The sequence below is a fragment of the Amphichorda felina genome (assembly GCF_050947745.1).
Source record: "Amphichorda felina strain 45539 chromosome Unknown scaffold_7, whole genome shotgun sequence".
NCBI lineage: Eukaryota > Fungi > Ascomycota > Sordariomycetes > Hypocreales > Bionectriaceae > Amphichorda > Amphichorda felina.
In genome coordinates, this window is record NW_028145043.1 from 1,416,729 (window position 1) to 1,432,744 (window position 16,016).

The 16,016-nt window shown below is 54.1% G+C and overlaps 4 protein-coding genes across 4 annotated transcripts; 2 read left to right on the forward strand and 2 right to left on the reverse strand.

Annotated features, from left to right (window-relative positions):
• Positions 1–822: 822 nt before the first annotated feature.
• On the forward strand, positions 823–2,642 carry ACO1O0_007247 (cytochrome P450; the record flags this gene model as incomplete). The annotated part of the gene is made up of 3 exons (XM_083196620.1): positions 823–958; positions 1,040–1,879; positions 1,957–2,642. 3 exons carry the CDS (start codon positions 823–825, stop codon positions 2,640–2,642), a joined length of 1,662 nt encoding a protein of 553 aa, XP_083047828.1.
• A 4,869-nt stretch (positions 2,643–7,511) lies between these two features.
• Positions 7,512–9,993, forward strand: gap1 (uncharacterized protein; the record flags this gene model as incomplete). The annotated part of the gene is made up of 5 exons (XM_083196621.1): positions 7,512–7,632; positions 7,688–7,821; positions 7,880–8,128; positions 8,186–9,779; positions 9,833–9,993. The coding sequence occupies 5 exons, from the start codon at positions 7,512–7,514 to the stop codon at positions 9,991–9,993; spliced, it is 2,259 nt and encodes a 752-aa protein (XP_083047829.1).
• Positions 9,994–11,046: 1,053 nt separating this feature from the next.
• ACO1O0_007249 (cora-like Mg2+ transporter protein-domain-containing protein) lies at positions 11,047–13,506 on the reverse strand (the record flags this gene model as incomplete). Its single annotated transcript, XM_083196622.1, has 4 exons — positions 11,047–11,409; positions 11,483–11,944; positions 12,011–12,647; positions 12,698–13,506. 4 exons carry the CDS (start codon positions 13,504–13,506, stop codon positions 11,047–11,049), a joined length of 2,271 nt encoding a protein of 756 aa, XP_083047830.1.
• Positions 13,507–14,629: 1,123 nt separating this feature from the next.
• Positions 14,630–15,656, reverse strand: ASF1 (nucleosome assembly factor ASF1; the record flags this gene model as incomplete). Its single annotated transcript, XM_083196623.1, has 4 exons — positions 14,630–15,017; positions 15,083–15,391; positions 15,449–15,488; positions 15,548–15,656. The coding sequence occupies 4 exons, from the start codon at positions 15,654–15,656 to the stop codon at positions 14,630–14,632; spliced, it is 846 nt and encodes a 281-aa protein (XP_083047831.1).
• Positions 15,657–16,016: the final 360 nt, after the last annotated feature.

A 16,016-nucleotide genomic window follows, 5' to 3' on the forward strand; every position in this document is an offset into this window, starting at 1 on the left:
AAAGCAGGGGCGCCGTGGATACTCGGGTACAGGAGTAAGGAGCATCACAGCTCCTCAGCGTCGGGAGTCAAGAGTCTCGGAAGTCTCAGGAGTCTCACTCAGGGTCATTCAGGACCGAAGAGTGGGGCTCCGGGCGAGTGGGGCCGAGACAGCCCCACATAAAAGCGCGATGAGTGCAAAAATATCAACGGACATCAATGGCGGAGGCACGGAACACGGCTCCTTATCTCTCGGAGTGGGGCATCCTCGGCTCTGGAGATATTCAGGGGTCGATGACCCAGCTGCCGCGCACCTGCGAATTGTGATTGGGAACGAGGTGTATGTGTAGTGGGTACGTAGTAGCTCCCATGAATTTGACACTCGCGAGGCCGAATCCCGATTCAGCCTCTCGCTGCTTCGCCTATCTTCATACTTGCGTTTGCACTGACTCGATGCTCGCGTGGCCGAATCCCGCTCCTTCTTCTGACCTTCCGCCCCATTTCCATTTGCTACGTGGCTGATATGTGAGGTAAATTTTTTTGGGGCAACCCAAGTACCGCCGGTATTTCATCCACACTGGGTCTCTGACGCGTTCGTTTGTACCTGTAACTGGGTACGGCGCCGCCGGCTTGCCTCTTGACTACTTCTCATCTCTACATTAATTTCTCCGATAATGCTAGCCCCCCCTCGCTAGAAAAGGAAACCAAAATGGAACGCTCCGGTCCTCTCCTCTAGCAGGAGACTTCTTGTATATAGTTGGGCCTATGACCCAACCTATCTGTCAACTCGCCCTCCTGTCTCTTGTCTCTTCATAGTAGACCATACATACACACCTTGTCTAAGATGTCTACGACAAAGCAGTTCCATCTTCTAGGCGAAGATGCCTCTACGGCACGCGCTATTGAAATTCCTACGTCTTCGGATTTTGCCGACTTGCAGGATACCATTGCATCGCATTTTGCCATCGTCCTGTCTCAAGGTATGTGGTTCGTCCATATTGGCCCAGTGCAGGGGTTGAGACGAGATGAACTCTGACTAACTTCGTGTCATCACGGTGCAGGTGTCGGCTTTATTCACCAAGACCGGAGACTCACCACCGTGTCCGATGTCCTGAGCAAAAACATCTGTGACCCCATCGCCATCTCCATCGATGGAAATGCGGTACGCCAAGTGCCTGGGCCTGCCGGCATCCCCTATTTTGGCAACTACCTTGAGATCTACCCCGACCACCTCGGAAATCACCAGCGCTTGTTTGACAAGTACGGCCCGCTCATCGTGACCAACAACATGGGAAGCAAAGTCTACCAGACCAACGACCCCCAGTTCTCGCAAATCTTCTTCACCGAGGGCGACTTCTTTACCAAGAACATTATCCCTGGCCACCCGCTTTACCCCATCAAGCAACAAGAAGCCGGCGTATTTCTGGGCGACACCGACAGCGAGGAGTGGCGCCTAGCACACAAGTTTCTGCCCCCAGCCTTGGGACCAAAGGCCGTCAGGCATTACGCGCCAACCATGCAGAGCACGGTCGAGAAGGCGTTCAACGTGTTTGATGAGCTGGAAGACAGGGGAGAATCCTGGAATGTCTACCAGTACATGCTGAAGCTGGGATCCCAGGCTGTGGGCAAGCTCGTCCTGGGAATGGACTTTGAGCACTTTGACAAGCTCGACTCTCCACTGCACGAGATGGTCCACAAGATTGCCGAGTCCTTGGTGATGAATAAGCGCGTTGCATCTATGGGCTCGTGGTACAAACACATGCCGTTTGGCATCCCCAAGCGGTTGCGCCAGGTAAGGATCAGGATCGATGAAATGATGGACGAGTCCATCGCCAGAGCGTCCAAAGGCCTGGAGGATCTGGAACTTCAAGATGCTGCCCTCAAGGCTGAGAACGTTGTTGGTAAGTTTTCTGCCCCGGTCATCGCCGGAACCCTCCCTTGCCGCAGACACTCTGCTAACGCTTCGTGTTTACTACAGACTATTTTCTTCGTGCAAAGGATAACAAGGGAAATAAGCTTCCGCCAGCACAGTTTTCGTCGGCTCTGCTTGTAGCTACTGGAGCCGGTTTCACAACCACGTCTTCCTTGCTATCTTGGCTCATCTACAGCTTGGTCCAGTACCCCGGAAACCAGGAGCGCCTCCTCCAGGAACTCATGGACAATGATTGGAATGAAAACACCCAGGTCACTGCCGATCTCACCAACCGCCTCACCTTCCTCGACAAGTTCATCAAGGAGACCCAGCGCCGTCACAACCCATCTTACCAACCGGGCCGCACTGCCAAGATTGACATGATCTTGCCTGGAGGCTACAAGCTTCCCAAGGACTCGATTGTCATCCCTGCTCTGCACCACATTCACAACAATGCAAAGATATGGGACAACCCTTCACGCTTCGATCCTGACCGCTGGGATACCGAAGAGGTCAAGAACAGACCGGCGGGCTCGTATGTGCCCTTCGCCACCGGCCCCCGCATGTGTGTCGGATTCAACTTTGCACTGCAGGAAGTCAAGATCTTCCTGTCCAAGCTGGTCTACCGATACGAGTTCAGCCTGGCGGAAGATGGGCCGATAGAGTACGACCCTTACTTCCAACTGATCAGGCCGAACAACCTGTATGTGCGCGCGGAACGAAGAGTCAAGTGGCCGCCCAAGTCGGAGTAAGAGGCCGAGGCCAAGCCACGACTCCATGGTGCTCAGCGAAGGGATGCATGCAATTCTGAACAGATTTAAATATCAATTAATATGTATAACATGTTAGCACCTAGAATGAGCCGAATCGTATGTACTATAACCTAATAATCACTTGAAATTTATAAGAGCCGCGCCACACACCTGTACGTACCCCAAATTAGTTTTAACTTGCAAAGTATTCTTATATTCTTTTTTCTATTTCCTGCTCATTAGGGGGGTGAGAAAGTAAGCATAAGTAGGAACACAACATATATAGCTCTCTAATCATCCCGCAGCCGCTCTTATCTACCTACTATTCAATGCCCTTGTTCCGACCACCTACTTTGGCACCATCGCGTTGTGGAGGCGAGACCACCACACATACAGAAGGTTCATAACAACAATCTACAAGACCGTGTTGTTAGAGATAATGCACCACCAAGGGGACAAGCAAAGCTGCGCAAATATATGCCACGCATTATTAAACAAAACTTGCTTAATTATCAGTAAAGGTCATAGATTATACGAGGCCTGTGACGCCGTTGACTGCGAGACCTTATTATGGAATACGAGGCCCGCCTCTGATAGGGTTGGCCGCTGGGGCTGCCTATGATGGAGTCGACTACGGGATCTGTTGTTGGTTACGAGGCCTGCTATTGACTACGAGTTTCCGCTGACTATAAGGACCCCCCGGGGGCTCTTAACCGGAGAGGCTATCCTCGCTATGCTCCTCCTTCCACCACGATAGTATTAAACTTCCTATTTGGTTATCACGAAGGCATCATCTCTCTTATTAAAAGGCTCCTATACAAAACAACTCTGGCTAATCGCCGATCAGAACGACTCGAATAGACCAATCGCCGATTAGGTTAGGATAAGTTACTTTTATTTAAGCTATGTCTTGGCATCTTTTAAGTTACCTTGATGAACCTTTAGGAAGCAGCTTTGCCTAAATATCACACAAGGGGTCTTGGTGGCTTGTGGTGGCTAGCTTACTATGTAGGTTGCAGATTTTTGAGTTAATTGACCGATGTATACAACGAGGTACGATGCCCTCCTTTCTACCAGCCCTGGCTGATTGTGATGATAAGTGTCCCCGAGGTTGAGTCGAACAATTTAACAAGGGACCTGAGGGAATCTGCCACAGCACGCTACTATCTACTAACAAGGTGTTGTGGTGTTTTTGAACAGGGTTGCACCAGCTGTTCTTGCCTAACATCTTTCTGTAAGCCTACCTTAAACAGATATCCTCTCTGGCCTAGAGATGTTTGACTACATGTACTCAGGAGCTAATAATTAGGCTTACAAACAGGTCAGTAGCAGGTATTTAGGCGTGAGCAACATATGCTTCCGCGGGAGGAACAGGTGTTGAGTATTAAAGCTAGGGTGTTGACATACCATCAGACGTATTAAACAGCTGGTAGCCATGTCTAAAAACATTCCCCGCCCGCCGCAGGCATACTTCAGTTATACCGATATGCTCCGGCTTAGGCGAGGGAAAATATATCTAAGCTTGGTGTGAGAATACCGACCGGGAGGGGACTCGATGTAGCTATCGTAGGACGTCCAGTCGATCTCGAGGGGGCGAAGCGGTTGTGTATGGCGGTGAAGACAGGCTTGATCCAATACGGAGTACTATAATGGCGTTTTATTGATTGTTGACTGATGGCCATGTGCGTTACTACGTCGGTACGAATGCCGAAGGGGCTCATTGCGTGTCCAAGCCGCGTACCCAGGCGTACGAGTCCCATGTAGATTGGATGGGGGCCGCTGGGTTCCGCCATTTCGGTCACCATCCAAGACAACAGGCTGAGCCGTTTGCTCCGTGCGCACAGCCGAAAGGACCAGGGGTCGGCAGAGAGGCGCTATGCGTTCCCGCGTTTTGGGTCATCAAAACTGGGAGATGAGATCGGTAGACATAAATTTCAAGCTTATATGATGAAGGATCATATCTCGATAGCCGAGCTATAGTACGAGCATTCGCGGTATGGTGATATGAAACTGTGCAGAGACTGTGCAAACGACAATCAGACATTTAATCAAACGAGTCAAGTGTGAGGTATCGGGGACTCAGGCTTGTCAGGGTCTGGGTCCTTGCAAGGGCGAACCTGGAAGAGGGACCCTGGTCGCTGGAGATCACCACTAGATCACCGCTGGTGTGCAGTGGTGCACCACCGCACTGGCCATCTTGCAGCCTGGCATCAGTAATGGCCCGAAATGGACTGTGGGGGATCGTGCGAGTGAGACACCTGGTCGTGGCCGTGGCGTCGTCCCACGAAGGCTGTCGGGAATTCTGGACTTCTGGAGGCGGGCGAGCTAGGCATTTGTCGCCTCTTCTGAGCGTTTTCGGGTTTCGGTATTACTATATATGGATTGCAATATTGGATCGCGCGCCTGGAGCACCATTCGACAGGCCACTTCCCCCCTTTCCACGTTCCATCTAGCCGAGGTGAGCATGATGACATGTCGTCGTATCTACATCACCGGTCGGTGAGCGCCCGCTTGCCCGATGAGTGGCAAGTGATACGAAATTGGGGAGCGAATCCGCACGCTGTAGTCCAAACAGCGCGCGAGTTTGGTAAGGTGACGCAGGTCAACAACGGTTGACCAACACGACAGATCACTACGCAGATTGGCCTCAATTCCTCTGTCGGCACATGCCCTCGACAGGGAACGCGTCTTAGAATCTGACATTTTTGAGTGCCACTATGTTACGAGTATCAGACAGATGATTATAAATCCGCAATGCTTCGTTGACGACAATGCTCGTTTCAGCAGCACCTAGTTAGTACGCATGCTGAACGATCTATTCACGAACTAGGCGATAACTGAACAGATGTTTGCCCATCCAGTGGCACGGCTGATAATTATGGATGCGTTCAAACGGGCGCGCGGCGAGGGTTGGTTGCAGCTGGCAGGCGTCCAGTGAGAGCGCCCACCAGCACCCCACCACATCGACCAACCCCTGGTCCCCTGGGGCGCCTCGGGTTCCAGACGGACCAGACGGACCAGACGTCACGCCGGAGCCCAGGCGGCCAAGAAAGTCGCCGCATGGGGGAGGATGGTGTCGATGGGGCGAGGCTGGGGACTCGAGGAAGGGGGGGTTGGGTCGCAAGAGCGAATTTGTTCGGGAGATGCCACGCGGTTCAACCAGTTCGAGACGACAGTTGTCGGTAATAGCCTGTGGGATTCGTAAATCAGTTGACATCGAGGACGGAACGGGACGAAGAGGAAGAAAAAAAAAAAAAGAAACGATGGCGAGTAGGTATCAGAGCCGTGGCCCGTGGACCCCCATATGACGCTGGTGTCATTCCAGAACTCCAGAAAGCGCTGCGGGTGCCTGAGACCCAAGCGCCGTGGTGGGCCTGTGACTGACGTAGGCGGAGAAGACGCTTCGTGGCCCCTGAAAGGCCCCAAACGAGGTCACAGAATGTCACACACAGGCGCCGCCGTCTAGGATCCAAGTGCCTCTTTCAACCGCGAGCAGCGTCATTGCTTGTCGCTCATTGCAAAATGATCTTTGGTAGCCCTTGGCGGTAGTCATGCGCACAGGTGCATCATTGAGAAGCGACATTGGAAGTTCAGATACTCGTACTCGTACTACGTACTCGGCACGTAAAGCGTTGGCTTGTGTCCTCAGAGTGACGGGCATAAGCTAAGGTTTCAAAGGAGCAAGAGCCACTGGCTGGCCCCTGAGCGACTGGCTTGGCTGTGGAACCCACTGCTGGAAATCTGGAGCAAGGGGGTTTTGGGATGCGGCATGGCCGTTTTTTTTCCCTGAGCTTTTGCCCAGACCCGTCGTCAAGTTGCTGCCCACTGTCAACCACCACAGTCAACCACCCGTGACCCCCCTTCCCCTCCACCACCAACAACAACCTGGCCTCGCTCCGTCGCTCTCTCACAGCCCATCCCATTCCCATCCTCGCCAGCTGGACCAGCCAACCCGGATCCCAGCCCAACGCGACGCACTGCGCCGGTGCTGCAACTGTGCTGCATCTCACTGCATTGCGCTGCATTGCACTGCGCTGTGGCCGATCGCTCCAGCCGCCAGCCTTCCACCCATCCAGTCAAACCAACTCTCCCTCCACGTCCCCTGCGCAGTTTGCTCGTTTCTCCTCTCCTCCCCCTCCTCTTGTCTCATTTTGTTGACTCTGCCTTCACAACAACCCGTACCCTTCGACAGCCGTCTGGAGACTTGTCCACAGAAGCGTGACAAAAGCGTCGTATCGTTTTCGCCCTTTTTTTTTCTTCGAGCAGCCATTGTTTGAGCGCGGCCCGTCTTTGCTATATATCAGCTGCAGCATCGTGTCGCCGAGTGGTCCGTCTCCTCCCGTTCCCAATTCGTCCGACCTGTCGAGCCGAACCGTTCCCACCATCCGAGTCTCGTCCATCCGCAACTCGAAACTCAATCAGTTCCTCGAGCACCCGCCACCTTGCACCTCGTACCATCATTCATCGAGCGAGGTCTTTGGGACACCTTGGCGCCACGACCACCCGACCTCGAACCATCGTCGAGGGCCAGTCCCAAGCCATTGTCCGGCTATCGGCTTTTCCATCCCATATCGTCGCCGAAACCAATCTGCGACAAAGCGAGAGACGAGGGCTGATATCCGAGCTGCTTCACGGCACATTGACACTTGCTGCCAGCGCGCAGAGCAGCTACACCATCGCTCCCAGGCCGCACCCGTCGCCTAGAAGCGAGTCCATCGACACCCTCGAGGCTCTTGCGGGCCATAGAGCCTAGTCGCCGCAAACTCTCGCCGACTGTACAGCCTTACCATGTCGGTCAAGTTGCACAACGCTTCTCGAGACTCCTTAGGATCCTCTTCCTCTGGCAACCCTCTTACGCGCCAAAACACCATGTCTTCCTATGAGGGCTCGCGCTCAGCGCGCCAGTCGAAGCGCTACTCCATGTCCGCGCTGTACATGTCCATGTCAGCAAACGAGGGGGACATGCAGATTGAAGATGAGCTTGCCAAGGGTATGGTGCCTCCTCTCGATTTCAACCCAGAGCACAACTGACACTCTGTCCACAGCCCAGAAGGCCCTCCGCGATCTCAAGTCCAAGATCTCCTCGCAGTCCAAGAAGAACTTCGTCCTCGAGAAGGATGTGCGATATCTCGACTCGCGAATTGCCCTGCTTATCCAGAATCGCATGGCTTTGGAAGAGGTTTGTGACTTCTGCGCCTACGCGGCTTGCTGTGTGGACTCAATTAACATCTCTGCAGCAAAACGAAGTTGCGAGTCACCTCGAAGATGCCACCGATATGCAGCAGGGCTTCTTCCCGAACGACGACAAGACCCAGAAATATGGCAACCTGCTCTTCCTCCTCCAGTCAGAGCCGAGACACATTGCCCACCTCTGCAGGCTGGTGTCAATGGGCGAGATCGACTCGCTTCTGCAGACGGTTATGTTTACCATTTACGGTAATCAATACGAGAGTCGAGAGGAACATCTGCTTCTCACTATGTTCCAGGTGAGCTTTAGCCGCGAATAGGCACGAATGCACAAAATACTGACTGCCCTTATCCAGTCCGTTCTTACCTACCAGTTCGATAACACGTCCGATTATTCCTCGCTCTTGCGAGCGAACACCCCAGTCTCCCGCATGATGACAACTTATACACGTCGAGGACCAGGCCAGAGCTTCCTCAAGACAGTGCTCGCTGAACGCATCGACAGCCTGATTCAGCTGAGAGACCTGGATCTGGAGATCAACCCGCTCAAGGTCTACGAGCGAATGATTGAACAGATCGAAGAGGACACAGGCAAGCCCCCGCCGCACCTCCCCAAGGGCATCACGGCCGAGCAGGCAGCGGAGAATGCCCAGGTTCAAGCCATCATTGAGCCGCGACTCACCATGTTGACCGAGATCGCCAATGGTTTCCTAAACACTATCATCGATGGCCTTGACGAGGCTCCCTACGGTATTCGATGGATCTGCAAGCAGATTAGGAGTTTGACGAAGCGCAAGTACCCCGACGCGAACGACCAGGTGATCTGCACTCTTATCGGCGGCTTCTTCTTCCTGCGTTTCATCAATCCGGCTATTGTTACCCCCAAGTCCTACATGCTCATTGATGGGCAACCTGCCGAGCGACCGCGAAGGACCCTGACGTACATTGCCAAGATGCTCCAGAACCTGGCCAACAAGCCTTCCTACGCTAAAGAGCCCTACATGGCGAAGCTTCAGCCGTTTATCCAGTCCAACAAGGACCGCCTTAACCGGTTCCTGCTTGATCTCTGTGAGGTCCAGGACTTCTACGAGAGTCTCGAGATGGACAACTACGTCGCACTATCCAAGAAGGACCTGGAGCTCGATATCACTTTGAACGAAATCTACGCTATGCACGGACTCATCGAGAAGCATCACTCCGAGCTCTGCAAGGACGAAAACTCACACCTTGCCACCATCATCTCTGAGCTAGGCGCAGCACCCGCTCAGGTTCCCCGCAAAGAGAACAAAGTTATCAACCTCCCCTTGTTTAGTCGATGGGAGACTGCTATCGATGATTTGACTGCGGCGCTTGACATCACGCAGGAGGAAGTGTTCTTTATGGAAGCCAAGTCCATCTTTGTGCAGATTATGCGATCCATCCCATCCAACAGCCCGGTTTCCAAGCGACCTCTGCGACTTGAGCGCATTGCCGATGCCGCAGCCACGAGCCGCAACGATGCTGTCATGGTTCGCAAGGGCATCCGCGCTATGGAGCTGCTGTCGCAGCTGCAGGAGCTTGGTGTCATTGACAAGAGTGACCAGTTCAGCCTGCTGCGAGACGAGGTTGAACAGGAGCTCCACCACCTGGGCTCGCTGAAGGATGGTGTCATGAAGGAGACGGAGAAGCTCAGCGAGGTATACAAGACGATCCGGGACCACAACACTTACCTGGTCGGGCAGCTCGAGACATACAAGAGTTATCTTCACAATGTGCGGTCTCAAAGCGAGGGCACCAAGAGGAAGCAGCAGAAGCAGCAGGTCCTCGGGCCTTATAAATTCACCCACCAGCAGCTGGAGAAGGAGGGTGTTATCCAGAAGAGCAATGTTCCGGATAACAGAAGGGCCAACATCTACTTCAACTTCACTAGCCCTCTGCCGGGAACATTTGTCATTTCCTTGCATTACAAGGGTAGGCCTCTTACCCCTCTTTTTAGCATCTAACACAGTCTGACAATTTGGCAGGACGAAGCCGAGGTCTTCTAGAGCTCGACCTGAAGCTGGACGATCTCCTTGAAATGCAAAAGGACAACCAGGACGATCTGGACTTGGAATACGTCCAGTTCAACGTCCCTAAGGTTCTTGCGTTGCTTAACAAGCGGTTCGCCAGGAAGAAGGGGTGGTAGACGATTGCTAAGCGCCTGCTTACCCTTTTTACGTCCATTTCGCGCATCATTGTACTACAATCGTTGACGGGCCAACGGCGTTGCGGAGCACCGATACCACGAACGTTGATCTGTTTCACTGTTTTGTTTTTCACTGTCGCTGGTTTTTTAGCCTGGATCTCCTCAGTTCTGCTGCTATTATCTTTCCTTTCCCCGGTTTGCTTTGGCGAGTTGCTCTGATGCTTATATATATTTATGATTCTTATCTGGGGATGAGCGGGATATTATACTGCTTCGGCTGGTCCGTTGTGGAGCGGTATTATTGGATGGATTCACAGAGAAGCTTAATGAGTCGGATGAGGTACAGATATGTGTGTTTGGGGAACTAGGGGGAGGTTTGAATTTTATTTGTTCGTATGGGCGGCGGCGTCGCTTTACGTGCGTTGGGGGTAGGCACCATGCGTATTTACTTAGGTATATTCTGAAGCGTATTCTTGCTGGGTGTTTTGACAATCTTGCCACAAGCCTAACTGATGACAGCGGTGGATTTTGCGTTCGGCTCTCATTTTTTGCAACTGGGACAACGCCTAGCATAACGAGGCGGAAAGCAATATTAAGATCGATTTTCAATATTGACATTCCTTCTCCTCTGACACAACGCATAGGGATGAACATTTGGGGATAGAAGAATGAGCGAAAACAGCCAAGGTTCCTCTCTTCGTGCTGAGAGTCAAATGGTGAAGCGAAACTACCTGGGTATGCTCAGCAAGGCGGCCGAGCTATGGAAAGCTACATACTTGGCTGAGATTTGGTAAACTACTACCACTAGAAGTCATTTATTGAAGATACGAACAATTAATATGGAATGATCCAACCAAAAAGCCACTAAATACGGGAGAATTGACTTACCTGACTGTACACATAGCGAGAATATACACATTAAAGAGCTATAAATACATATATCCTAAAAACACATACTCCCCAGTCGTAAAATCATCCGTCGTAATGCCATACAGGCAACCCCAGCCGGGTAGGTCAGGCCCCGTCAAGAACAGAGGCGAGCAAGCCTCAGTGTTAGACCTTGGTCCCATCTCTATCCTCACTCGTGCCCATCCAACGATTCCACGGCCATCTACCCCTCCCCCTGTTCTCCATCGCCACGAGCCGTCTCTTGCGTCCCATGGGTGGTGCCGTCGGCGCCGTGGACCAGTTATCCGACGGCTGGTTCTCATCCCTTTCCCTGAGACGCGCTATCCAGGCCAGCGGGAGAGAGACCAGCCTCGACGCCAGGGCTGCCGCCTCACCGAGAAGCAGTGTGAACATACGGGTCTGCAGCAAGAAGACGAGAAGCATGAAGGGCACGCAGACGAGCACCATGGTCAAGGCGAAGCGCCAGTCGTCAGCGGGGATGGAGAATTCGGTGATGCCAAAGACGGACTGATGTGTATCGGTTAGCCCCTATAGAAAAGAAATACCAGGGAGGGGAGAGCGGGAAAGGGGTTTAACTCACAGTCACAAAAGTCAGGGGCAGAAAGATCATGCTGATCATGGTGAGGATCCGGATATTGTCCCCCTGGTCCACGGCCCTCCTGCTCTCCTTGATGGAGCTCCCGCTGAAAAGCTGGTCGCGCAGGTTCTCAATCTCCTTGCGCGTGCGCTCGTTGCGCTTGAGCACCTCGTGAAGCTCGCTGACGACCTTGTCGAGCTCGCGGCGCAGCGCGGCCATCTTGTCGCGGTACGCCTCGGCGGCCTCCGGGGGGGTGAGCGACGAGGGCGCTGGCCACAGCAGCGGGTGCGTGCCGGCCCAGAAGTCGTCGGTGAAGGTGTCGAAGTAGGCCGTCACCATGGCCTTGATGCCCGTGTTGATGACGGCAAGGGTGTTGTAGGCCCAGAAGTAGCGTCGGATATAGGTGAAGTGTTTGTCCTCGAAGAGGAGCTTGTCGCGGAGGCGACGGTCAAACATGAATTCAGTCTACCAGGTCCTTTGTCAGCTCCATTCCCACAGACTTCAAGGGTTAAGGGAAAGGTGTCCACGTACCGAGGGTGTGATGAGCTTGGTGATGCTCTCGTGAAGAATCTGGTTCCGCTTCCCCGCGTCGCGGTACTCGGCGATGAGAAGGTCCAGGAACGCGTATGGGCCATTGTAGAAGCTCTTCTGCTGGAACTCCTCCCCCCTCACGGTGTGCTCGTCGTCCGGGAAGCTCTGGATGCTCAGGAGGTGCCAGGGCCCAAACGTGTCGAAGAGAAACCCCTCCTTGGTGCGCTCCCTCCTCGGTCGGATCCGGAGCGGCTTGGTCGGCTCGCCTTCCAGCGACAGCGCGAGGATGGATCCGCACTCGGATATATCAACATGGTCGCCCAAACGCTTGTCTGAAGGGCGCTTGTCGAATCTCTGCCACGGAGCCGGCTCGAGGCCCTCCGCAACCACGGTGTAGTACTTGAAGGCGAAAAAGAAGGAACGCTGGCGCAGATGGGCAAACGACACGGCAGGCTGCGGGACCGGGGCAGATTGCGGGTAGGGGTCGCTCTCAAAGGCGCGATACATGCAGGCGTGGGTGCGGCCTCTGCTGGGAACGTCGGACAGAAAATGGTGGATCAGCTCCGACATGTCGAAGTGAGGTGCCATGGTGAGGTGTAGCGCAGCGAGAATCAAGGGGGTGGGCTCCTGGACAATGCTGGAGTGAATTAGCAAGGGTCACACATGATGAATCTAGGGGATACCAACGTGATGCGACCAACCGACTGACCATCCGAGTTGACCTCCTTGATAGACTCCCAGACCATGGGCGCATCCACAATCTCGTCTTGGCTCTCGAACGGACCGTCTCCAGCATACTTGACTAGGCCCTGGACATCGACGTCGACACTGGTCTTGCGCGCCGTAGCATCCGCTGCAACGTCGTACACCTCGAACGTAGCGCTCAGGTATCCCTCGCGCTCGTAGGCGGCAAAGTCGCGGAACGGCACCGCGAGGTCCATGTCATCTCGGCGTTTTAGCACTTCCTCTAGCAGCCGCGCCGTCTCGCCCCAAAACTCAGAGTCGCGCAGGTGCTTGAGCAGCATGTCGTCGGTGAAGCTCAGTGGCGTGAGGGGCTTGGTTGTGCGGGGCGTCTCATCTGTTGGCGTGGTGGAACGCCTTGGCTGGTTGGCGGATGACCTGTTGTCCAGTAGAGGGATGAAAGTGAGGTCTTCATCGTGGACGGCATAATCGCCATCGCCGGGGTTGGGCGTCAACGGCAGAGGCCTGGGCGAGGGACAGATGGATGATGGCGGGCGATGGGGTGCGTCCAAGGTTGCGAGCTGTGCTGAGATAGGGACAGTCTGATGAGAGGAGGTGACGTCTGCACTGAAGACGGGACCGCTGAAGCCTCTCTCTGGACGGAGGTACGCTTCGTTTATGGTGACCTGAGTGTCAGACCTCTGTCTCCCTTGGCGAGCGACCCCTTCGCGCAGGGTACGTAGGTTGTGGAGGTACTGCTCGTGGCTCTCGACTGTCTTGATCACCTCCTCCAGGTTGTCTTGCTGGCTCGCCATAAGTTATGTAAGTGAAGAAGGTCACAAAACGCTCGGGGCATTAATGACAAGAAAATGAAGAGAGTATGAAAGTGAGGAGGTAACACGGAGAGGAATTGGGTTGGGAATATACGCACATGTGGGAAAACAGGCTGGAGAGACTTGGCGGAGGCATCCCATGGGAGCTTTCACTCCGCCCTCGTCAGCCTCGTCTAACGATTACCAGCATCCAGGCAGCCACAGCGGATTGCGGCTGAGCGAGCAGGTCTCCCCAAGAGGAAGTGGGCAGCGTGCGCGCCCCGGGCGTTGGTGATGCTAAACAAGGTATGGTATGTTACGTGGGAGGTGGGCGCCTCACAAACACGTGGGCATTCAAGTCGACTATGGAACTCATCGACGACTGTCCCCCACCCACCGGATCACCAAAACCATGACTGACATACGCCGGCGCCCGGAGTGGGGGTGGGGTTGATAGGCTGAATTGCCCAGAGGGCCGTTGGAGCTGTGCAGAAGTGAGGCTGCTCCGGCTGCGGGGGCAACAGTCGCAACACTACAATGAATTGGTATTCAGTATTATGGTGGTGGCTTCGGGTTGGGGCGGTTGGATGCGGGCGGATGGCGCCGCCCAATGTGGGGGACTATGGTGATGTGGCCGTTGAAGTCGATCGTACTATGCCAGATCCGCGAGGCTAGAAACTCGTCAAAACTTCACTAATACGGAGTACACCGCCCGGTATTACCATGTGACTAGCTTGCTGGCCACCATCTTGTGTTGCGGTGCGGAGAAAAGAGACGGCCATTTTTCGACTTCGGCGTCCCCCATACGAGTCCACGATCATCCTTTTCCAAGACTCCTGGCTCGTTCACTGCCACGTAAGTTACCTTCACCCAAGATCGCCAGGCATCCAAGAGAGGGGAAGATGTAAATGGAATTTTTGCTCCTGATATCGAATGTACTATTACTGTGATGGCCCCAGCTTCCTGCCTGTCATCCCTTCATTGTCCTCGTAACTCTATGATCCAACAGCAAACACCATAATCAGGCCAAAAGGGCAACAGAACCAATACCGACGAAGTGTAAGATAAGTTGCGCTAGACCAGCAGGCCATGCGCAACGAGATAAGGCAAATTTGCAGTGCTGCGCCTAGGATGCCACGCTGACCGGTTTGGGGCCTTGGGTGTCGGCTGGCTTGTCGGTCGCGTCAACCTCCATAGCATCGTCGCCGCCCTCGGCACCTTCGACGCCCTCGAGCTCATCTTCCTCAAGCTCATCCTCGCTCTCGTCCTCAATATCGACACTGCCGTCTTCGGACATTTCGTCCTCATCATTACCATGCTCCTGATCGTTATCATCCCCGTTCTCCACTCCGGCCATCTCAGCATCCTCCCCGACCTGACCCTTCTTAGACAATTCAGACTCCTCGGCAGCCTCCTCCTCGGCCTCCTCAGCACCATACTCCTCGCCGTCGGCCACGAGATCGGCCTCGGGTTGCTCTGGAGGGAACTCGGCAGGGGCAGAAGCTTCGGAATCCCTATCGGTATTGGTCAGTCTCCAACCACCAGATTAAACCAGCTTATACGGATACACGATACGTACCATTTGATAGCGAAACGAGTCACGCGGGGCTTCTCGGCCAGAACGTTGCGCCTAACATGGTCCACCAAAGGCTTGGCCGGGGGCTCCGCGTTGAGCTCTTCGGAGTCGTACTCATTGTTCACGTAGTATCCGACCCGCACGAATTCACGGCCGTCGTAGGCGCAAGTGAGAAGAATCACAGTCACGCCAAGGATGTCGGTCTCGGGAATCCGCGAGGTGTTGGGGGCATCGGCCTCGAAAATGAATTTGTTCACGCCCACGGGGATCGGGCCCACGAGGAGGGAGTCCAGCTCCTGGTCATACTGGTCGCTGGAAGCGGGTCAGCGATAAAGCGGTGAACACCGGCGGTTTGGTGTTGCCACTCACGAGGTGGCAGAGCCAACATAAGTCAATTTCCACTCGAGGTCTATCATCATCAAGTTAGACAAAAGAGGGGAATCGTGTCGAAGGCTGGCGACAACGTACCCTTCTCAAGTTGCTCAAGGCACTCGAATGTGATCTCGAACTCGTACTTGTCGGTGAATTTGGCGGGGTTGTTCAACACCTTCACGCCCAAGAGAGAGATGGCAGACATTGTGACGGTGATGAGATGTAGACGTGGTTTTTCTAAATTGTTGTTGTGCGACGCGATATGGGTTGGGTGCGAAACAAGCGGGATTGTTCAGTGAACGATCAAGAAATCGAGGAAAGGTCGAGATGGGAGTGGTAGGTAGTGAAGGGAGGCGGGGCAACGATGGGGCGGGGTGAAAGAAGCGTCGCGCTGGGCAGATGAATAAGGCCGTTGCAGAGGGAAGGCCCGGATTTATGGGAGGGCGTTGTTCTGGACTGCACCGCGGGTGGTCAGAGAAGTTATTAAAGGGCGAAGTTTGGGAGAAGCAGGGTCGGCGTGAATGGTGGGATGTTACGACGGGCGCCATCTCTCTCCCAAGGTGGT